At 49.6% G+C, this 24,250-nt stretch overlaps 1 protein-coding gene across 12 annotated transcripts in view; it reads left to right on the forward strand.

Annotated features, from left to right (window-relative positions):
• The first annotated feature begins 10,024 nt into the window (after nt 1–10,024).
• DNM1 (dynamin 1) overlaps nt 10,025–24,250 on the forward strand; it is a 48,625-nt gene continuing 34,399 nt past the window's right edge. For all 12 annotated transcript variants that reach the window (XR_007518690.1, XR_007518691.1, XM_049896211.1 and 9 more), the window contains exon 1: nt 10,025–10,326. Coding sequence is in view for 10 of the 12 variants with exons in the window: in XM_049896211.1 (XP_049752168.1) it covers nt 10,166–10,326 (161 nt within the window). In the remaining 2 variants the exon portion in view is untranslated. The remainder of the gene's footprint in view (nt 10,327–24,250) is intronic.

Raw genomic sequence — 24,250 nt, forward strand, 5'->3', positions numbered from 1 at the left:
GGAACCTGTCTCTTCCCATGATGATACCACACAGTATGATTATTGTAGGTTTAGAATATGTTTTAGTGTCCCATAGTACAAACTCCTGACATTCTTTTTTTCCCTCTCTCTAAACATTTCTTGCCAACTCTCAATCGTGTATTTTTCAGATTCGTTGTAGACGTAAAAAATAAAATTATATAAAGTAACAAAAATAATGTTGATCCCCCAGAAAAAGGCCATCAGAATTTTGATGGGTGTTGTGTTAAATATGTTAAGATGGAGAGGACCTGATATAGTCACTGAGACAAATGTCTCCATTTAGTCCAGCTTTCTGTTATGGTTTTGCAGGTTTCTTCGCCTAGCTAGCACCTGTGCAGTTTCTTTGGGGGCTGTTATCACTGTTTTCTCAGTATAATTTCTACCCAGCTATTTATTGATTGTAGTGTCTTTCTTTTGTAAGCTACCACCTCTCTCACCTTGAATTCTTTCTGCACACAGCGATGTCATTTGCCCCTCGAGGGCAGAAAGCAGCTGCTGTGTCGTCCCTGTGTCCTTGGGACCCAGCCCTGAGCCCTGCACATTACAGCCTCCTGGTGAAGGTTGGCTGAATGAAGGAAGGAAGGAAGGAAGGAATTACTCCAGGACGCAGTTTCCTCCTTCATCCTCAGAGGTTCAGCGTAAGCAGCTCTTCTCTCCTTGACAACTGTGACCATCACCCCACAGAGGTGAGCCCCCCCAAGGCACCCAGCACAGCACAGCAAGACAAGTGACCTGGATCAGAGTCGGTATAACTCCAGCCCAGAAACCCTGGGAACAGACTGTGCTCAGTAACAGCTCCAGGTCAGACAAGAGGTGGAGAACAATCTAAGGCCATAGGCTTATCACACACCTCCCCAGTGGCTGTCTCCCACCTGTGTCTTTACCTGTAGATAAACAAGGAGAGAGAAAAAGGACACAGGTGGAGGATGGCAGGATGGGTGCAACCCTGTCACTGCCCCTAATTCCCATGGTGACCCAGGGCAGGTCACCTCCCAATTTGGGGCCTTAGGTTGATCTTCTCTGCTGAACAGATTGACTTGTGGGTTAGAGGCTTCTACCTGCCAAGGCCATCTCTGCTCTTCATCAATCCCTTTGCCTCCTTTGGTTCTGAATGGTGAGGATGAAAACTGCAGTGACTCCCAATGGGGAAGAAGAACATTGGGCGCTCTTTAGGTTCCTCCAATCCTGGCATGCATTTCTATCCTACAGTGGGTTGAATTTAAAAACAAAACAAGCAAACAAACAGTTACCATGGAGTCATCTCTGACTCATGGTGACCCCATGTGTGTCAGTGTTGAAGTGTGCTTCATAGAGTTTTCAATGGCTGATTTTTTGGAAGTAGCTTGCCAGGCCTTTCTTCCAAGGCACCTCTGGGTAGAGTTGAACTTCCAACCTTTGGGTTAACATTCAAGCACGTCAAGCATATGCACTATGCAGGGACTCCAGTGGGTTGAATAGTAGCCTCAAAAAAGATATATCTGACCAGGGTACAATAGATGATCCCACTTAGAATGGGAGAAAAATGCAGAACAAAACTCAAACTCTTAAAAAAGTCCAGACTAACTGGATCACCCAAGACCAGAGACTCCCTGAGACTGTTGCCCTGAGATTCTCTTTAAACCTTGAACCAAAACTATTCTGAGATCACCTTTTAGCAGAAAAGCAGAGTAACACACAAAATAAAGAATATTACCTGTTAGATCAGTGCCCTACTAAAAACCCATCTGTATGAGTCCAAAAGGTCAACTTTTTAATACGAAGCAAAGATGAGACAGTAAGGGGGAGGGATACTAGAGCACTGGAAATGAAACAACCAGAACACAGTTAATGTTGACACAATGTGGAAAGCATGATGTTATTGATCAATTTGTGTTCAAATTGTCAAAGTGGAACCTACTTTGCTGTGTAAACTTTCACCAAAAACACAATAAAATATTATTTAAAAAGAAAAAAAAGATATGTCTAAATCTTAACTTCCAGGACCTGTGAATGTGATTTTATTTAGCAAAAAATCTTTTCAGATGTAATTTAGTTAAAGATCTTGAGAAGAGATCATCCTGGATTAAGGGTGGGCCCTAAATTCGATGACAGGTATCTCTATAACAGCAACGAAAAGGCAGAGGAAGATTTGAGACACAAACACAGAGAAGACGGCCATATGAAGAGAATGGAGTTATGTTGCCACAAACCAAGAAAAGCCTGGAGTCACTCGAAGCTGAGTGACGAATCGAAGAATTCTCCCCTAGAGCCTTTGGAGGGATCACAGCCCTGCTGACACCTTGATATCGAACTTCTGACCTCCAGAACTGTGAGGGAATAAGTTTCTGGTGTTTTAAGCCACCCAGTTTGTGGTCATTTGTTACAGCAGCTCTAGGAAACTAATACCCAAAAAGAACCCTGTTGCCATTGAGTCAATTCCGACACATAGTGACCCGACAGGACAGAGTAGAGTGGCCTCATAGGGTTTCCAAGGCTGTAATCTTTACAGAAGCAGACTGCCACGTCTTTCTCCCCGGGAATGGTTGGTGGGTTTGAACCACCAACCTTTTGGTTGACAGATAATCACTTAACCACTGCGCCACCAGAGCTCCTTAGGAAACTAATATGCATTCTCAAAGCACCGCTGGAGGAGCAGGTGGGACCGATAACCACTCTCCCACCACCAGCAGGATGAGGGTTCAAACTCGTCTGCTCTCTGTTGCTGTTAGGAGTATGTGTACTGGGGGGGCCACTTCACTTTTCTGAGGCTCATCTGTGAAGTAGGGGTGACCACAGGCCTTAGTGAGGATGGGGTGAGTGCAAGGTCAAGTGCACAGTCAACAGCAATACACATTTGCTGTTATCATTATCCATAGGACTCTCTCCCTCACCAAGTCCAGTCGCAGTGGCTGCCTCTGTCCTCAAAGAAGCCAAGCTCCCTTTACAAATGCTTCTCTTCACGTCTCACACCTTACCAGGCCAATTCATGTCCAGCCTCCCCAGCTCAGTTCAGACATCACCTCCTCAGGGAGGTCTTTTCGGATTGCCCCCTGGACTGTGTTGGGACTCTGGTTAAAACCTCGAAGCCCCCTGTGTACATTTGGAATTGGGCAATCTGGGGGCTGCCAGACCCAGCTCTGTCTTGTCTCTTTGTCTTTCCCTCCAAACTTTGGCCCATTTATCATCCTTTATCCTCCACCTCAAGAGGTGACATGCTCTGCTATACTTGAAGACTAAAGAAGTTTCTTTGGGTAGTACAATGGTGATGATGATTATAATTACATTGATCATAACTAATCGTTGACTGTTCCAGGCACCATTCTAATGCCTTAGAGAATTATTATTATATCACCAAATCCTTACGTAACCCTATGAGTCAGGCGCCATTATTATCCCCATTTACAGATGAAGAAACTGAGGCTCAGAGAGGTGAAGTGACTTGCCCAAGGTTACCAAGATAGAAAGTGGCAGAATGGATTTGAACACCAGGCAAAGCCATAATCTTCAAACCCATAATCTTGACCCACGTACACCTAAACATAACACAATCAGCACGTGTTGGGCACCTACCCTTTTCCGGGCTCCCTGCCACAAGAGGGAACAGCGCAAGCACGGATGTCTGGACTGCCAGGACCCCTGGGAAATCTTGGTGCCCAGCCCTGTGTATGCCCTCAGCCTGGCCCGGCTGCTCCCTCAGCAGTAACTTGGCTCCAGCCTGGGCCAGCTTCCTTGGCCCCCTGTCCTCATGGCTCATGGGTTTGTCCCTCCTGGCTCATACAGACCTTCAGCTTGTCTGTCTCTCCCCTGCAAACCTGTAATCCAGCAGGACAAGTGCTGACTTTATTAACCTCTTCACCCCCTCCCCGTGTCCTGAAGGAGATCTGGCATGAATTAGCTGCTGATAGTGGCCTGTTGTGGAATGAATTAATTAATTACTTAATGCAAAGAGCCATTTAATTAATTGAATTTTTAATTGTAATTTTAAAGGAGCTGTATAATAAGGCTCCTGTTCAATTACATTCAACCAACATTTATTGAACACCTGCTGTATGTGCACCAGAAACCCTATCAGAAATTAAAAATATATATGCTACATGTCTGGGGTATTAAAAGCTTGTGAGTGGCCATCTAAGATACTCCACTGGTCTCACCCTGTGAAGAGCAAGAAAGAATAAAGAAGACCAAAGACACAAGGGAAAGATTAATCCAAAGGACTAAAGGACTGTAACTACCACAGCCTCCAGCAGACTGAGTCCAGCACAGCTGGATGGTGCCCAGCTACCACCATCAACTACTCTGAGAGGGATCACAATAGAAGGTCCCAGACAGAGCTGGAGAAAAACGTAGAATGAAATTCTAACACACACACACACACGCACACACAAACAGACTTACTGGTCTGACAGAGACTGGAGAAACCCCGAGAGAATGGCCCCCAGACACCCTTATAGTCAGTAATGAAGTCACTCCTAAGGTTCACCCTTCAGCCAAAGATTAGGCAGGCCCATAAAATAAAAAAAAGACTAAATGGGCACACCTGGCCAAGTGCAAGGACAAGAAGGCAGGAGGGGACAGGAAAGCTGGTAATGGGGAACCCAAGGTCAAGAAGGGGAGAGTGTTGACATGTTGTGGGGTTGCCAACCAATGTCACAAAACAATATGTATATTAATTGTTTAATGAGAAACTAATTTGCTCTGTACACTTTCATCTAAAGTACAATAAAAAAAAACAAATAAGCAAAAATAGTTGCCAGCACTTTGAAAGCAACATTTTGTATTTATTTTACAATTTAAAATAAAATAAAATGCAAAAAAAAAAAAAAAAGAATCTAACAGGAAAAAAATGTACATATATATATATATATGCTACAGGAGCCAGCGTATTGTAGGAAGTAACGGCGGAAGCTCTGAGTCGCACTCCTCTCCATTCACACCTTGACTCCATCACTTACTGGCTATGTGACCTTGGACAAGTTCCTCATTAACCTCCCTGTTCCTCAGTTTCCTCATCTGTCAAATTGGGTTAATAAAACTTCTCCCTCCTGGGATTGAGAGATAACCAAAAACCATTGCCATCGAGTCAATTCTGACTCATAGTGACCCTATAGGACAGGGTAGAACTGCCCCATAGGATTTCCAAGGCTGTAATCTTTACAGAAGCAGGCTGCCACATCTTTCTCCTGAGGATCACCCAGTGGGTTCAAACTGCTGACCTTTCAGTTAGCAGCCAAGTGCTTAACCACTGTGCCACCAGGGGTCCTTAGGGAGATAAAAAAAGTGCAGGTTAATCCCTTAGCACAGGACCTGGCCAGGAGAAAATGCCCAATGAACGTCCCTGGTGTTAATAATCTGCCCAACACAGTTTGTGACTAAAGTTTTGGGATCTCCAGAGAGATTTCTCCCTCCTCGGTGCTCAAAGTGAAGGCTGAAAGCCATTTCTAAGACTCTCCATTTAATTTATTGATATATTTATCCCATCCCTCCCTCAGGGCCCAGCTTCTCAGGTTCTGGGGGAAACCATCCTCAGCAGCTCTCCTTCAGCCCCCACCAAGCCCCATGAGGAAAACAAGGCTAGAATAAATAAGTTCATTTCCTTTCTGACTCCATACCTTTGCTTTTGTGAATTCCTTTGCCTGGAAGATCATTTCTTCTCCACACCCTCCACTGACATCCTATTCATTCATTCTTCAAGACCAGCTCAGAGATGTAGGGACACCGATGAACACTGCAGTCATTTTTAACGGACCCGGGAGCAAAACCAAGGCATGGCCAAGCAGTGGAAAACTACACAGCTATGAGCAGGAAATGTAACTTGGTTCTTGTAAAATGGTGTTGTGTTAGTGGCTGTGGAGTTGGCTCTGAGTCCTGGTGACCCCATGTGTGACAGAATAAACATTGCCCAGTCCTGCGCCATCATCACTCTGGTTGGTGTGCTTGAGTCCACTGCGGTGGCCATTGTGTATTTTGAGTGCCTTCCAACCTAGGGGCTGGTCTCCCAGCCTGCACTGGACAATATTCTGTTGTGATCCATAGGGTTTCCATCGGCTAATTTTTGTAAGTAGACTTCCAGAACTTTCTTCCTAGTCTGTCTTACTGTCTTCAGCTCTACTGAAACCCACCTGCTATGGGTGACCCTGCTGGTATTTGAAAGTCTGGTGGAATAGCTTCCAGCATCAAAGCAACATGCAAGCCACTGCGGTATAACAAACTGACAGACGAGTGGTGGTCTTGTTAAATGCAGATTGTAATCTAGCAGGTCTGGGTCTAAGCCTGCATTTCTGACAAACTCCAGTGATGCCCAGGCTGCTGGCCTGCTGTCAGTGATACAGCAGTATAGGATATATAACATGATCCCATTTCTGTAAAAGCAAAATGAAACACAGCAGATATATAAATAAAATCTCCATATGAAAGCAATAGGAAAAAATGCCAAAGAATAAAACTTTAAATAGTGGTTATCTCTGGATAAGGGGATGATGACCAGAGGCTTTCAAATACTTATGTAAAGTCTAATTTTTACAGTAAGCTTCACCATTGTAAATAGAAAAATAAAAAGATAAAAAATGCTAAAAGCATGACCCAGCAATCCCAATCCTAGGTGTATCCCCAGAAGCCATGAAGGCAGAATGCAAAGAGAAACCTGTATGCCAATATTCACTGCAGCACTTTTCACTATAGCCAAAAGGTGAAAACAACCCAAAATGTCCATCCACAGATGACATTGATAAACAAAATGTGGTATACACATGCAATGGAATACTATTCAGCCGTAAAGAGAAGTGAAGTCCTGATGTAAGCCACAACATGGATGAATCTTGAAAACATCATGGTGAGCAAAATAAATCAGTTGCAAAAAGACAAATACTGTATGATCTCATTTATATGAAATAAGCAAATATATAAAAAAAGAGAAACCAAAAATTTTTAGTGCTTACCAGGAGCCGGAGGGAGAGGGATGGGGGAATTTTTGCTTAAGGGGCAGTGAGTTTATGTTAGTGGTGGTGGACTGACATGGAAAAGGATAATGAGAATGGTTGTACAACGTGACAAATATGATCAATGTCCCTGAATTATACATATAGAAATTGTTGAGATGGCCTATGTTTTGTTATGTATATTTTTACCACACATAAAAAAAAAAAACACTAAAAGCTCGCCTGTGATGTGCCGCTCTAGGTAGACGTCTGTAAACTGCACCTCCTCCCCAAATTAATGGTTGCACTCCAGGCTCCTTTGGGCCAGGCTGCCTGGATATCTGTCCCCCAGACCCATGGGGGGCCCTCAGGGCAGGCGCTGCATCTCTGCCATCTCTGGTTCTCAGAGCCTGATAACAGGCTGGCCCAGAGCAGCTGCTTGGAACACATGTTGTTTGTGCAGAGCTCATGCTCCAGTTATCTGGAAGGCTGTCATCATCGGCTTCCTCACAGCTGCTGTTCACCGACGGCCTCCTGAGTGCCAGGACTGGGCCGAGCCCTTCACAGGCACACTGATCTATCATTATCCCCATTTTCCAGATTAGATAACTGAGGCTCAGAGACTTGGACCAATCCAGATCACACAGTTTGTCTAAGGCCCAGGCCAAGCTCCTAACCCACTCCCTGGTGCTATCAGAGTTGGGGCCTGCTTGTTGCCATCTGCCCAGATGTCCACATGGCTCACTCCCTCACTTCTTCACGTCTCTGCTCAAATTTTGCCTTACCAGACAGCCCTTCCCTGACCACCCTGTACAAAATAGCAACACTACCCTTGCCACCAACCTTCCCCAGCCCCTGACCCTGTTGTCTTGTCCTCAATGCTCAGCACCATCTGACATACTCATATTTATTGGTTTATTTACGAATTGTCCTTCTTTTCCTCTAGACTGTAAGCCACATGGAGGGAAGGACTTCGTGCATTTTGCTCACTGCTTTATCCCTAGGCTTTAGCATAGTGCCTGCATATAAAGGTGTTCAATAAAGATGCATTAATGGATGAATGAATGAATGGTCTCCAATTTGCAGACCACTGCTGTGGTACGATGGATCATTTTTGTATGACCTTTCTCATCAGGGTCTTGTTAACTCCCACCAAATGATTGCGTGGGATTATGCAAATCAGGTGCTTGTGGCCCACCAAGGGGATTCGACAGCTTGCAAATAACAAAAATAAGATGTGTGGATCCCATGCAGGGGTGAGACCATGCAAATAAGGTGTATGGAACCCTAATGAGATGATTGGTTAGTTTTTCCATCCTGCTAGGCTTAAAATGGGTCACCCCGGTAGCAGACAGGGTGGATCTATCATCAAGAGGAAGAGAGCAGAACAGGTCCTTTGGACCTGGAATCCCTGCACTGAGAGTCTCCTAGACCCAGGAGCAGGGGCAGATTAACCAATAAGCAAGGTATGCACAGGCTTATATTAAGCAAAGTACAAATTGGCTTACTTGTGTTTACTTACAAATCTGTAGTGCACAATTTTACATGCGTTTCACCACATCTTTGATGGAGTGCGATGCCCCCAGGCACTTACAAAGCTCTTTAGGTGTAGCTAAAATGCTTTGTAACACTTGCCCAAGCCGGGCAGAGCCCAGGCTGAGGGGCCAAGGGCCAGAGAGAGGCCTGCCTGCAGGCATGGCTGGGAAGAGGCTGTCCTGATGGAGGAACCGTATCCTGAGTCATTTCTGATCTTGAATTGTAACCTGTTACTTCCCTAATAAATCCCATAACTGTGAGTATGGTCTGTGAGTTCAGCGTGGCCATTACAAAGAATTATCAAACCCAGCAGAGAGGTAGAGAGTGCTGTGGGAGGGACAGCTGGTCTCAGAATTGGTAAAAAGTTTGGAGAGAGGAGGTATGTCTGACCTCCACCTCATAGCAATCAGCCTTGGGCTGTTGCTGATGGTGATTCTCTTTCCCCTGGTGAAGTTAGAGGAGGTCAGACACCCCGCCACACCGTTTTTACAACTGCTGTCCTAGCAATGTCCCCTACTCCCATTCACAGCACAGGGAGGTGACCCGCTGAGCCCCAGCAGCACAGGGTAGGCTGCCCTCCCTTTCCCATCTTCCTTGTGGGGAGCCCCAAATGCACAGGTGGATGACTGTGTGAAAAGGATAAGTAGGGTGGGGTTGAAGAAGTCCTGGATTTGAATTGCACTGTTTCCTTCCACATCCTGATGGGTTGGGGCAAACATTGTGACTTTCTAGGACAAGGATTCCCAGTTCTACCAAGCAGGCCTTCCAAGACTCAAGGCCTTTGCTCCTGCTGTTCACTCTGCCTAGCATGCTCTTCTCCCTGATCTGCCTGTGGCTGGCTCCTTCTCATCATTTAGGTTTCATCTCAAATGTCACCGCCTCAGAGACGCGCTCTTGGCTCCCCTCAGGCTAAAGTGGGCTTTTCACATCCATACAGGTGCCCCTCTTCACATCCCCTGTTTATTTCCTCCATCCTTCTTACTACAGACTACTTTCTCTTTTACTACTTCATTTATCTGTTTATTCATTTGCTGTCTATTTCCACCTCCTGGATGCAAGATCTCTGAGAGTAAATACCTTGTCTCTCTTGTTCATTGCTGTATTCCCAGTACCTACAAAGGGATGCGGCTCAGAGGCAGTGCCGAGTAAATATTTGTTAAATTAATGTTGCATCTTTCTCCTTCTAAAAACAGGGAAACTGAGGCCAGAGGCAAAGAGGAACATTTCGGAGATGAGCAAGTGTCAGAATCTAGGGCCGAAGCAGGGAGGCTAAGTGGAGCCCCAGGCAGGAAACTGAGCTTGGAGTAGGTAGATCTTCTCTCCAGGCCTGTTTCCCCATCTGTAAGACGGAGTGAGGCAGTTATGACCACGATGCAAGAGGCCTGGTACTAAAGGTGAGACCCCTCCTATTCCCAGGAATGACATTCTCGGCGCAATGTTCGCGCCCCCGGACACCGCTAAAGCCTCCCAAAGCCGCAGAAGGAGAAGACTACAGTCCCCATGGTGCCCCGGGCGGCGCCTGCGCACAACGGCCGATCCGAAGAGCCGAGTTCGCCCTCTGGCGGCGGCCGGGCACGACGCTCCGCTCGGATCCCCGAGGGGCGGGGGGCCCGGGGCGCAGGCAGTCCGGGCGCGCGGCGGCAGCGGCGAAGCCGGAGCCTGAGTCTGGAGCGAGAGCGGCTGCCGGATTGTAGCCCGCGGGGCTCGCCGCAGCCATGGGCAACCGCGGCATGGAAGACCTCATCCCGCTGGTCAACCGACTGCAGGACGCCTTCTCCGCCATCGGCCAGAATGCGGACCTCGACCTGCCCCAGATCGCCGTGGTGGGCGGCCAGAGCGCTGGCAAGAGCTCGGTGCTGGAGAATTTCGTAGGCAGGTAAGAGCGGCGCGCCCCGGAACGCGGACCCTGGCCCCCTGGACACCCCGAATCCCTGCCGTCGGCGCCGCGACCTCGTAGCCCCCGACCCTGCACCCACGGACAGCGCGCCCCCTACCCCCAGTCAGAAGGAGGCGGCCCTTCGCCCCGTCAGCGCGGGAGCCCCTCGGGGGCGGCAGCACCCCCAGCTAGTCGGCAAACGTCGTCAGCCACCGGCCATGGCATCACGCCCCCCTCCTCCGCCTCATCCTTTAGGGAAGGCAGCGCTCTCAGGAGACCCTGGCACAGATCCCCCCCTTCCCCCACCGTGGGCACCGAGGGGCTCCGCATTAGTCAGCGCCTTCCTTCGGCTGCCGGAGTCCCTTGGAGAGGGCTACCCCCAGGGCAGCGCCTCCCAGCCCAGGCTTTATGGAGGACAACCACCGTTACCCACGGGAATTCATGGACCTTGGCAGGGAGGCCTCCACACCTCCGGGAGGAGGACATAGGCCCGTGGGCATCGGAGGCCAGGCACGGTCTCCCCCATCACACACACACCTCTGCGGCTCCCGGCCGCCATCCATGCGCAGCACCGCTGCGGAGGGAGAGGCGCGGGCAGAGGAGGCAAAGGATGGAGGGGAGGGGGGAGAGAAAACCCGCTTCTGATCCTTTTCGGAGCAGCCAGCCCCTGGCTCCGCTGCCGCCCCTGGTTGGGGGACGCCTGTCAATGTCGGTATCCCCTTGGCCCGGCAGAGGGATTGCGATGGAGGTAGAAGGCAGGCAGAGGACACAGATGACTAAGACAGGGAGCCAGGATGGGGGGGGGGGAGTCATTTGCAGAACCTAATCCCCCTACTGCTTCTGATCCCACAAGGCACTGGGAGGACCAGGTGGCCGGGAATGAGGGGCAACCACAAAGACAAAGGGTCCCGGGCTGTGGGGCAGGCAGGGTTGTGACCAGCCCTCCCCAAGTTCCCCCAGGAAAGGAGAAGAGATGGCTTTTCTGGTGCTGACAGGGACAGAAGGAGCATGGCTGGCTCTCCCCTTGCTGCAGGCAGACTGGGGAGCTGGGCACACTGAGGCAGGAGAGTTGACACTGATCTCCTCCTCCCCCATCTCCTCACCTCTTCAGAAACACTAGCTCTCTTCCAATGACCTTCATGGCTAGTGAAGTGACTGAAGGGGGGTGGGGGGAGGGAGACAGGGCTCCTTCCACCAGAAGGACAGCAATTCTGTGGGGTGACATTCTGGGTCCAAACCAGGTTCTGCTGTGAAACCTCAGGCAAGTCACTTGCCCTCTTTAAACCTCAGTTTCCCCATCTGTAATATGGGCAGTTGATGTTGATGGTCATTTCTGCCACCAAAGGGCCTGGAGAGCCCAGTGCCAGCCCTCAGGATGAGAGGGAGAGAACTGAACTGGAGCGATGTATCCGTGGGCTGTTGGAAAGGCACTGTGGGGGTGGCTGGGCCCATCTGGTCAGCACAGGGGAGGCTGCCTGTCTCTTGGGGGATGACAGGCTCTGCACAACCCCTCCTGTTCACATGACCCTAGCACTGCAGAGACACAGACGAGAGACACACAGATGAGCCCCTTCCCCAAAACTCCAAGGTGGGGCAAAGCGTGGGCTGCAGACAGCAAAGCCCTGAGGCCTTGGTGCTTCTAATATCACTTGTGGACATCCAACACTTTACAGTGTACAAATCATATTCCTACCTTTTATATTCATTCATTTATGCATTTATTGAACATTTGCTGACCATCTGCTCTGTGCCAGGCTGTGTACTCTGGACAGGGGTCACAGAGGGGAACAATTGGCGCCCTCAGCTCCCACTTACTGAGCTCCTCACATGTGCCCCACGCCACGCTGAGCTTTTCACAGGCGTGGCCTCACATCAGCCCCATGAGGCAGGTACCAGGATACCTATCTTACAGAAGAGGAAACTGATGCGGTGGAGGTTAATGCCTTGCTCAAGATCACACAACCAGGAAGGGCACTGTTTGTTAGACTGCGAAGCCCAGGTTCCTGCGCCTGGCAAAGGGCACTGGGGATATGTGTGGGCCTTGGTTTTCCCCATCTGTGGGATGGGAACACTGATGACTTTTGCCCTGTCTTTTGAGAGGAGGTGCCAATCAGCTCACGAGTATAAAAACCCTTCAGTAAACATGTAGGAGGGAGACATTGATAGTTGCTTAGACTTGGGAGCCTATGTGTGCCAGGACAGACCTAGCCTCTGCCCTCTTGGAGCTCACTGTCCAGCAGAAGAGCTGCCAGCAGATAGAAGAGCAGGCCATCCCCAGCCACAGCAGGTGTGAGCTCTACTCCAAGAGGCCTGGGTCCTCTGGCTGCCTTCCTCCACATCACAATGCTCGTTACTCTGGTCCCTGAAGGGAATTCCTCCCTTCCCTGGAATGCGAACCAGGGAAGAGGAGGAAGGCTTGGCCTGAGGTAGAAAGTGGGCAGAAAAGCTTTATTTGATCCTCATGAGAGCTGGTGAGCAGGCCAAGGCTGGGGCACAGGCAGGGAAACTGAGGCTTCATAGACCCCCTCCCAGCCAACCCTGCCTGCTCTCTCATGTGCTCCCTACTTCTGTGCATAGGGCTGGGTCCCCAGGGTGGTTGAGCATGGTAACAGCTGCTCTGTCTCCTGGGTCATCCTGGGAGCCAGTCCCCCATGGTGAGGAAGTAGAAAATGCATGGGAGGAAGCAGAAGCTGCTCCAGCCCAGCCTGGGCACCCAGGAGGACCCTGCAGTCAGCTCTGCAATGCAGATGCCCAGTGGTGGCCCAGGACCTGCTAGGATTTGTCTGGGTCTGTGCTATTTCCTCAACCCCCTTTTACAGAGGGGGGAAACTGAGGCTGGTTCATTCAGTCATTCAGTAAATAGTCATGGATTTCCATAAGGTCTCAGCACTAGGGATTCTCTGGTGGAAATGACAAGGGCTCTGCATTCCAGAGGGGAAGACACAGGAATAGTAAACACAGGCAGGTGTACTTTAAGAAGACAATTAGAGGATGTGGTCAATGTGGGAAAGGAGAGAAGAGGTGTTTTCACAGGGACATTAGAGAAGATCTCTAGAGGAGGTGGTGTCCAAAATGAGATAAGGAACTATGTGATAATAAACTACGTGACTAGCTAGGGAAGGAGCATTCCAGGTTGAGGGAATAGCAAATGCAAAGGCCCTGAGGCAGGAAAGAATTTTGTGTATTTAAAGAACAGAAATGAGCCACTGTGGCTGGTGTTTATTGAGCAAAGGGGGAGATGAATCAGTGAGGTAGGCAGGGGCTAGATCTACAAGGCTTCATAGACCATGATGAGGGATCTAGGCTTATTTTCATTATTGTACGAAGCTTTTAGGTGGTGGAATGACTTAAGCTGATTCCAGCAAGTGTGTGACCTGGAGGGTGGGGGTAGGAAGGAAGGCAAGAGAAGAGGCAGGAGCTTGGTAAGAAGGCTGCTGCAGGGACAAAAGGTGACAGAGGCCCAGACCAGGGTTTTAGCAGTGGAGAGGAGGAGAAGGGGTGGAGGATATATTTTGGAGGAAGATCCAACAGGACTTGATGGTAAATGGAATGTGGAAGGTAAAGAAGGGAAGAAATCAAGGATGATGGAGCAACTGGTAACTGGGTAAATAGAGGTGCCATTAATAGGGACAGGAAGAAAGCAAGAGGAGCAGGTTTGGGGGCAGGGAAAGTAAGAATAGGAATTTGTTTTGAACATGTTGCGTCTGAGATGCCCATTGGACTTTTAAGTGGAGATGTCAGATGGGCACTTTGGTGGTACCAGTTGGGAGCTCAGGGCTAGACATACAAATTTGGAAATTGCTGGTATATAGATAGGATTTAAATCCATGAGAGTAGATGAGGTCCTCTTGGGGGCAAGTATAGACAGAGGAGTGTGCTTGGGCCCCAGAACAGCATTTTCCCAGACCAAAGGGGCCTCACCTCCAGCCTTCTGTCTCCCCTTTGCCTGTCCCTGGCTACATGTCCCCCAACACATACACAAGACGTAGAGTGGGGTGTCTTGAGACAGGCTTCCAAGCTCCAGCTCCCCTGACCTCACTTGTTCTGGTGCCCGGTCAGGCTACAAATGGGAAGTGGTCACCCTCCCTGCCCTCTTGGTCCCTGGGTGGAGGCCAAGGTCAGTGGGAATGTGGCAGAGAGCTCAAGAGCTCGGGCACTGGAATTAAATCTGGGTTGGAAGCCCAGCTCTGCCACTGACAAGCTAACGGATCTTGGACATGTTTCTTAAACCCTGTTCAGTTGCTATGTCCTCATCTGTAAAATGGGAATAATAACAGCATCTCTCTCATGAATGCCCAGGAAGCACTCAAGGAGAGGCTGGCATAAGGACATGCCAGTTTTGTTCCTGCCTGGGCATAGGCAGGCTGGGATGGTGCAGCCAGAGAGGTGGCCCAGAGTGGGGATGGGGGATCTTCTTTATCCAGGTTGTGGTGGGGACCTGGTAACTGAGCCTCTGCGCATAGCCCAAGGTGCAGCCTTGGAGGCAGAGTTACAGGTTTTCCCGATGACTCTGCCTAACCTCCCAGCTCAGGCTCCTGGCCTCCCATCAATCCCCTTTCCCTTTCCTTCTCATTCTCATCCCCACATGGGTTTGGGTTTGGTCTCTAGCCGCTGAGAGCTCTTCTCTTTGTCAGAGCCAGCCTGACATGGGAGACAGCTCACTCTCTGCTATTCAGCCCTGTCTTTTCCTCTGAACTCTTGGGTTGGGATACATCTTAGTTGTCTCATTTCCCAGATTTGGAGACTGAAGCCAAAGAGGATTAGGGGATAATTGAGACATCCTAGGCAAAGGGTCACTGACCTGGAGGGGGAGGCGGGAACCACATCTATTTGGCACTTATTGGTAGCAGACTCTGGGAATACAGCAGCAAACAAGACAGACACATCCCTGCCCCAGGAGACTCCCTCCTGACCAGGGTAGATCGATGTTAAATCACACAAAGAACTAATTTGTTGTGTATTTTGAAGAAGAATGCAAGGAGCCTGATATTGAAAGAAGGGGACAGAAGAACCGGATGCTACCCGGCTACCATTAGTGAACATTTTGATCAAAGATTCTATAAAAGAATCCTGATCAAAAGGAGGAAAACGTAGAACAGAATTTCAAATTCTCATTGACTCCAGACTTTCTGGAGCCAAGGGGGATGGATGAACCCTCTGAAACTAGTGCCCTGAGATTATCTTTAAAACTTAAACCAAAAATATACCCTGAAGTCTTATTAAAACCAATAGTAGTTTAGCTTAACTAGTAAAAATTGTCTGCCTTGAGCATTATGCTCTTTTAAGAACTACGTATATAGGGGATCAAATTGACAACAGCAACTAGAAAGATTAGATAGGAACCTTAGGGGCAGTAAGTTTATGTTAATAGGGGAAGAACAATTCAGAAAAGGAGGGTGAGAGCAGTTACACAACTTAAAGAATATAATCAATGTCACTGAATTGTACATATAGAAGCAGTTTAATTGGTGTATGTTTTGCTGTATATATTCTTAACAACAACAAAATAAAATTAAGAAAAAAAAAAAAAGAAGAGGCGTCTAGGGGTCAAAGAAGACCCCCTGAGGAGGTGACATTTAAGGCTGGACCTGAGAAAGAAAAGGAATTGGTCAGGCAAGGAATAGGGGTAGGCACTTTAGGTGGAGGGCCCAGCTTGAGCGAAGACCCAAGGTGGGAAGGAGCTCAGTGGGTTTGAGAACCTGGTTGAAGGGTAGTGTGGCTGGACTACACTGGATGAGGAGCAAGGCTGCAGGTGAGACTGGGAAGGTGGCAGGGGCGGGAGGATGGCCCCATTAGAAGCTGCTCTCCACACCCCTGCAGAGAGCTTGTGTTCCTGCAGGACAGCTACACTCTGCTTTGGTCTCTACATGCTTAGAACGCACACCTGCCACATGCTAAGTGCATGCTGCCTGTGGAGCCCACCATGGAAATGTGCCCACCCCTTGGCCAGAGGACATCCCAATCCCCTGCCCCAACCAGTGGCCCAAAAGAACCGGGAGTGAAAGGTGACCCTAGCAGACAGCATCTGATCCTGGCGCCAGGAGACTCAAGTTTCCTGGGCCTTGGCTAGGGTCAGAGAGTTGGAACCCTGGGGGTGAGAGGAAAGGGACTGGGCAAGGCAGGGATGGAGGAAGCCAGTTATGGGTGCAGTGTTATCAGGCATGGAGCAAGAGCCAAAACAGAGTTCCGCATGCCGTGTGTCTAAATGTTCCAGTTGTAAATCCAGCTGAGGACTTGCTAAATACAATACATTCTGCCCTCCTACCTTGACAAGCACACCTTTATAACAATCTGGCAAGCTGAGTTTGAATTTAGAATTCACATTCCTCAGAGTCCCGTGATGGGATGTGGAGGCGTGGAGACAAGTGGCTCCTCTCCCCAGGCTGCCCCTGTCTCTTCCCACTCCATCCCACACCCATCCTAAGGTCACTTGTGGACACCCAGACCTCACATTGCAGCTCCATCCACACCCCCGGGAACATCCCCTTGTGCCCAGGGCTGCTGCCCTCACAACCCCCCAGCAGTAAATTCAGCCCTCAGGAGAGCAGACCCTGGAGGTGGCCTTGGGACTGCTTGAGAGGAAATTCTGGGGCAACTAAGTGTGGTCTAAGAGGCGTGCTTAGACTCCAGCTGGACACCTTCCCTTTGCCCCTGGGGACCTCTTGCCCCATGTAGACAGCAAGACTGCAGGTAGGGCCAGAGAGGGGCCCCTAAAATGTGGGGCCAGTTCCCCAGGTCCAAAGGCAGTACTGATTATTGTCTTTTTGGAACTAACAACCTGTTAGCAGGAGGAGCAGAGACTATCATCTGGTATTAGGATGGAGAAATGGCACAGAGAGGGTGAAGGAGCTGCCCAAAGTCACACAGCGATTGGATTAGAGGCAGGGTAGGAACTGGCACCAGGCCTCCTGCCTCCAGGCCAAGCCTTTCCAAGTGTCTGTCCATCCTCTTCACCCCCCTATCCATGTGCATGTGTGCACCCACACACCCAATTTCTCCTCTCTTCTCCCTGATCTATCTCTCTGGAACTCCCTCCTCCTTCCTGGACAGAAATCTGGCTAAAGAAAAAGAACCATTTGGAGAAGGCAGCTCTAGCAACTTGGGATTGCTAGAGGCAACAGGAGAATGTGGAGTCTTGGGCTTGGACGGTGTTCAAGGCAGTCTCCTAAATGGCACCTTCCCAGTCCCTTGGCCAGGGGCCCTGGGATCAACCTCCACCCCTCCCTCATCCACCCAATTCAGTCCCCAAGTCCTGTAATTCTGCCCCTAGTCCACCCACCTCTCTCCACCTCTGCCACCGTCATTTTCATCTTAGAAGCTGGGGCAGCCTTCTCTCTTGAGCCTGCAGTCCATTCTCCACCTGACAGTGTACAAGATCAACACGGAAAAATCAGTTGGCTGTGGATAGTTGTACATACATTTGTACATGCTGCATGTATATTCATATATACAGTAGCGCACACGGAAGGCACAGTCATGGAAACATCCTAGACACAGCCACACACCTTGTGGGACTGAGTTGCTGGGCTTGAAGGCTAAGGACCACAGTCTCAAGAGACATCTAGGTCAACTGGCCTAACAAAGCATAAAGACAATGTTCTACATCCTACTTTGGTGAGTAGTGTCTGGGGTCTTAAAAGCTTACGAGCAGCCATCTCAGATACAACTATTGGTCTTTTTCCATGTGGAGCAAAGGAGAGTGAAGAAAACCAAATAGTTCATGGGAACTGTTGATCCAAAGGACCACAAGAACCACAACCTCACTAGCCTGAGATCAGAAGAACTAGATGGTGCCCAGCTACCGCTACTGACCCCTCTGACCAGGATCACAATAGAAGGTCCCAGTTAGAGTGGGGAAAAAAATGTGGAACAAAATTCAAATCCATAAAAAAGACCAGATTTACTGGTCCAAGAGAGAGTGGAGAAACCCCCTTAGACACCCTTCTAACTTAGAACTGAAGCCGTTCCCAGAGCTCACCTTTCAGCCAAGTAATAGGCAGGTCTATAAAACAAACAATAACACCTGTGAGGAAAGTGCTTCTTAGAACAACCATCTACATGAGACCAAAAGGGCAACGGCTGTCCAGAAGCAAGATGAGAAGGGAGGGAGGGGCAGGAAAATGGGACAAATGGAAATGGGGAACTCAGGGTGGTAATGGGGAGAGTGCTGACACATTGCAGGGACTGCAACCAATGTCATAGAACAATTTGTGTATAAACTATTGAGTGGGAAACTAATTTGCTCTGTAAACCTTCACCTAAAGCACAATTAAAAAAAAATCAGTTGGGTTTCTAGCCTCCCAATCTCACCTCCTCCGCCTGGAGCCCTCCTTGACTCTCCTGCTCTCAAAACATAAACCCTGCTCCTGAGTTGGGCCCCTGAGGCCTGCATGACCCAACCCTGCTTCCCTCCAGTTACTCCCTCCTAGTCCACCCTTCAGTCAGGCTGAATGTCTTGCAGTTCATGGAAAAAGTGGGTTGTGCCTTCTCTTTCACTCTCCTGGGGTGCTGTTGTGTGTGCTGCTCTCTTTGCCTGGAAGGCTCTTCGCCATGCCCTTGTCTTCCTCCTCCAAGTCTCACATCAGTCAACATCTCCTTCAGGGTGTCCCTGACCACCCTCTCCTCCCACGACCCAACCTCAGTATGTTGGCTAGGCCTCAGATTCTCCCAGGATGAGGGGCTATGGAGGAAGAAAGAGGCCCAAAACCATGGGCTGACAGCTCCTGGCAGACAGCAGCTCCAACCATGGTTTCGTCTCTTCTATTTTTACTGTGTTATTCTTTTATCACTGTGGCTCAGATGCATCTGGTCTTAGCACAGGGGAAGGAGGCCACTAGCCAGGACAGGGAGAAAAATTTCAGCAGGTAAATGCATGCCCACCCCTAACCCGAGTCCTGAATTCGAAAGAACACAATGCTGTAATACACAAAAAGCACCTGGCACATGACGAGTGCTCAGGGACCAGGCACCACCATTGGGCACCCTCTATTAGTGCTGGGCCAGGCCCTTCTGCAGCTAGGATGTCAGGGGATCCCTTCAGAAGCCCTGGGAGGGAGCTGCTGGACTGTGCTCCATTTCATTGACGGGGGAACTGAGGCTCAGTGTAGGGAAATATGTTGATGGTAGAGCTGAAATTCCTTAGCATCAAGCTGCTGCTGATAAGAAATACAGACCCAGATGTGGTTCCATGTTGCATGACTTGGAAAATGTCCCACGGCTACCAGAGTGTGGTAGGAGCCCAGTGCGTGCATGGACGTGTATGTGGGCACGTGACTTCACCTCTCTGTGCCTCCATTTCTTCCCCTGTAGGGTGGGGAAACTGATCACACTGACCTCACACAATTGTTGTGAAGGTAATTGAGATGATGCAGATTTTCAAAACAGATTTAAAAAGCCAAAAACCAAACCCATTGTTGTCAAGTCAATTCTAACTCATAGCGACCCTACAGGACAGAGTAGAACTACCCCAAAGAGCAGCTGGTGGATTCGAACTGCTGACCTTTTTGTTAGCAGTTGAGCTCTTAACCACTGCACCACCAGGGCTCCAAAAACAGCTTTACTGAGGTATAATTTACATGCCATAAAATGCACCCGTTTCAAGTGTCCGGTTCAATAATTTTTAGTAAATTTAGAGTTGTGCAACCATCATCACAATCTAATTTTAGAACCTTCCATTACCCAGCCAAACCTCATGGACATGCAGATGTGAAGTCCCTGGCAGAGTCCTTGGCAAACATTCGATGATCTATCGGTGTTAATCATTATTATTATTGTTAATAATAATGAAAAGTATACTATAGTTGGAAACCCTGGTGGTGTAGTGACTAAGAGCTACATCTGCTAACCAAAAGGTTGGCAGGTCAAATCCACCAGGCACTCCTTGGAAACTCTATGGGGCTGTTCTATTCTGTCCTATAGGTTTGTTATGAATCAGAATCGACTCAAGGACGATGGGTTTGGTTTGGTTTTTTTATACTATAGTTAGGTGGTGCAGATGGTTAAGTGCTCGACTACTAGCTGAAAGGTTGGGCATTCAAACCCACCCAGAGGCACCTCAGGAAACAGGCCTGGCGATCTGCCTCTGAGAAGCCTTGAAAACCCTATGGAGCAGTTCTACTCTGCAGATGTGGGGTCTCCATGAGTCAGAATCGACTCAATAGGAACAAACAACAATAACTATCGTTATCCCCAGGCATTGGAATTATGGCTGGTTTTTATTTGTAGAATATTTTACGTGTTTTCTGAAATTCTTTTTCAAATGGAGAACATACGATTTTTAAAATTGGGGGCAAAAGAGAAATCTATTTCCATTTTGAAAATATGAAAACTTGAGAGAGATAAAGAAGGAAGGAAAGAAAGAGCAAAAGAAAGATGAAAGGAAAGATGGAGGATAGGAAGGAAGGAAAGATAACAGATTTTCTTTAATAAAGCAGTTGTTGTCCTACCCCGTCACCAACTTGCACCATGACCTTGGGCAAGTCTCTTCCCCTTTTTGTGCCTCAGTTGAGGGTGTGCCATGAGGTTGATGGTGGGAAACCTGGAAGAGCTCATCTCCAAATCATTGATTTGGTGAACATGCCAGGCTCTGTGCTGGGTGCTGGGGACGTGGTGGTAAACAGGACTCACGTAGCCCCTGTTCTCAGGTCCTCAGAATGTCAGAGAAAGCCAAGGCCAGGTCTGCCCTGAAATGTTCGGACCTCAGCTTGAAATTCCTGAGCTGTGTGAAGTGGGCACACCCTGCGCCTCCCAGGGCAATGGGGACAGAGAGGGACTTGTTGCCTAGGGGCAACCTCACCTCCTCCCAACTGTATTTCTTGGGCTACCTCACCCCCACCCCCGCTCCAGCTCTCCACTTCAAGGGCACCTCAAAGCCCACCCAGCCCTCTTGCCTTCCACCCCCAGAGGCAAGATTTGGCTGGAAATATCCCGGCCCACCCCCACTCTGCCAGTCAGCCCCCAGGAGTCCCACCTTCCAACTCCCTCCCTGCTGCACCATCTGCCGTCCTGATTGTGAGGACCCAGCCTATGTTCTCAGCAAGCTCAACAAGTTGTCCTTATGATTTATAATCATGCATTCATTTATACAACCCTCTCGGCAACCCATTTTACTGCTGTGGAATCTAGGTTCAGAGAGGTATGGCCATTTGTCCACAGCCACACAGCTCTTAAGTGGCAGTTCTCCTGAGATTCAACTCTGAGCCTATCTAACATTAGGGCCCAGGAAACATAAGAATGACCGCCACCAGGGACACGCCAGACCAAGCATGCTACTTTCTGGGCATTCTTTGGATTGAGCAGGGCCTGAGAATTAGGGTCTGTGAGCTCAGTCCCAGATTTCAGGTCCTAGAGTAGGAGGGGGAGTCTCTTCAGCCCTTCTTGGTGCAGTTTCTCCAAACCTCTCTGGGGGTGGCAGTGCCAATTCCAACAGGGGTGTGTGTGGTGTTTTGAGGTCCCGGGAGGTGTTTATTTCATCTTCTATGTACTTCAGGTTTGAGGGCACCTCTGCAGATGGCAAGGCACGGCTTCCCAAGGAAACCGCCATATGCCCAAAATGAGTGGTGAGAGCTGGCGTGCCACCACCCACCCTCTCATGCTGGGGCACAGCACACAGCCACCGTGGTGGGTGGGCCCGGCACACTTCTCTCAGGGCACCTGTGCTGTCCTCCCTCAGCCTAATCAGGAGTTGGAATGGGAGGTGCAGAGGGTGGCCCTGGCTGGAGGCCTAAGCCGCTGCATCCCCACTGGAGAGGCACCCAGGGGGTGGTTAACAGAATGTGTGGGGGAGCGTGTCCAGGTGCAAGGAAAGAGCTGTGGAGGTGCTGAGCGTGACCAGCTCCTCCAGGAGTATTGCCTGAGCACCCACTACATTCCAGCCCTTGTGCTGGGCATGGGGATCCAGCAGTGAGCAGGGAGCTTACGGTCCACATGTGGGAATCAGGTGTGGGGCTAGGAAGCAGGCCTCCAGGGTCCTGGTCCCATCTCAGCCACCTGTCTCACTTCTGTGTGGCCTCACAGCTCCCTACCCTTCTCTGGGCCTCAGTCCCACCCTCTGGACAATGACGGTGGAATGAGATGGTCCCTGCAAGCTTCTCCTTGATTGCCATCATTTCCACCTATCATTTCATAGATTCAATTCAAGGCCTGGAGGAGGTTAGGTGGAAGGGTCCGTGGGGTTTAGGATTCCCTTGCTGAAATTTGGAAGTGTCCTCCTAGAAAGAAAGCTGAGAACAAGGGTCACTGCTTGGCAGCATCCTTGAGCTACTGAGCACCTACTATGTACTAGGCATGGGCTTAACTCTTTCCATGAAAAGGCCCCACGAGTCCTCCCACAGCCACATATGGTTGTAGAGAATGTCCTGTCTATCGCCGAGGACTTTGAGGCCCAGAGTATGAAGCAACTCGCCCAGGGGCCCTGGGCTGGGACAAGGGAGAGGCGGGATTCGAATCCAGGACCTCAGCCTCCTAACCACTAAGTCAGTGTTCCTTAGACTTGAAAGGGACCATGAAAATCACCTGGGGATTGGGTTTAAAATCCAGGTTCTGCCCTTCCTACTCCACCCCCAAGACTCTACCCCAGAATGTCTGAGGGATGTACAGTTTAACAAGCTGCCCAGGGAATTCTGCTGCAGGCTGTGTGAGCACCTGGGCCATAGCAAAGATGGGGCCTCTTCCCACCCTGCACCCCCTTGTCCACCCTGACACTCTTCCCCCAGACATGGCCTGCCCTCTAATCTCTGCTTCTCATAAGCTGCTTGTCCTTTAAATAGCCCCAGGAGGCAGCAACTTGGGGCAGGCTGGCCCAGGCCCCTGACCACCCACCACCTACCACCCTGGGCTCCCCACATCCTCTCTGTGGCACCTCAGAGTCCCTGTCCCCTCAGGCCCACATGGCTGGGTGGGCCCGTCTGCACTGGGGGAGGTCTGTCAAGAAGGAGCTCCAGGGAAGATCCATGTCTCCACATGGGGGGTTCTCTATGGGGAGTCCCAGCCTTCCCCACCCCTCCTGCAGTTTCCATGGCAACAGCAGTTGTCATGGTATTGCTGGGTGAGAAGCTAGTAGGGAAGAGGGGTTGACCCTAGGCCCCTACCTCCACCCCTGTGAGACCAAAAGTCCTATCTCCACAGTCCTGGGGGACCCCTAAAACTGGGGGGCCACTTCCCCAAAGAAGTCAGTGAATAAAGGGTAGAACATAGAGGCAGGAAGTCCCTCTAGTCCCCCATCCCCCAGTTAATCACCTCCTTCTCTGTGCTGCCTGGTACACCTCCTTTCTAGCACATGTCACACTGCATTGCATTATCTGTTTACTGCCTGCTTCTCCCACCACACAGTGAGCTCCTTGGGGTAGGGAACCATCTGACTCATCTCCCATCCCCGAGGCCCAGCACAGGGCCTGGCACTAAGCAGCTGCTCCCAAATATGTCCTAGATTGAATGTAATTGAATTACATAAAAAGCCAAGTCTGGCTCCTTGGTTTTAGGGGGCGGCACAGTTTGAATGAAAGTTCCTCAGGCTCTGGGGTCCAACAGATACTCAGGTTTGAATCCCAGCTCTGTCATTTCTAGTTGGGTGACCTTGGGAAAGTCACCTGACCTCTCTGAGCCTCAGTTTCTTCACCTGTAAAATGGAGATAATAATTGCTATATCAGAGCAATGTTTTGACAACTTGGGGATTCAATTTATTGAGCACCTCCTGTGTGCTAAGCCCTCTGCTGGGCACTGGGATACAGAGGTGGACAAAAAGATGCAGTTCCTGCTCACCTGAAGCTCAGTCTTCCAAGAATAAATAGTGCTTACCTGGCACCTAAAAAGTAATTAATAAATGCAGGATTTATCATCCTCCTTCCCCTTTAGAGTGGCTCCCTCAGCTCCAGCCTGGACTACCCATGATTCCTCTCAGAAGCCTCTGCTCTCACAAGAGGTGGG

Source organism: Elephas maximus, chromosome 9 (assembly GCF_024166365.1).
Source record: "Elephas maximus indicus isolate mEleMax1 chromosome 9, mEleMax1 primary haplotype, whole genome shotgun sequence".
NCBI lineage: Eukaryota > Metazoa > Chordata > Mammalia > Proboscidea > Elephantidae > Elephas > Elephas maximus.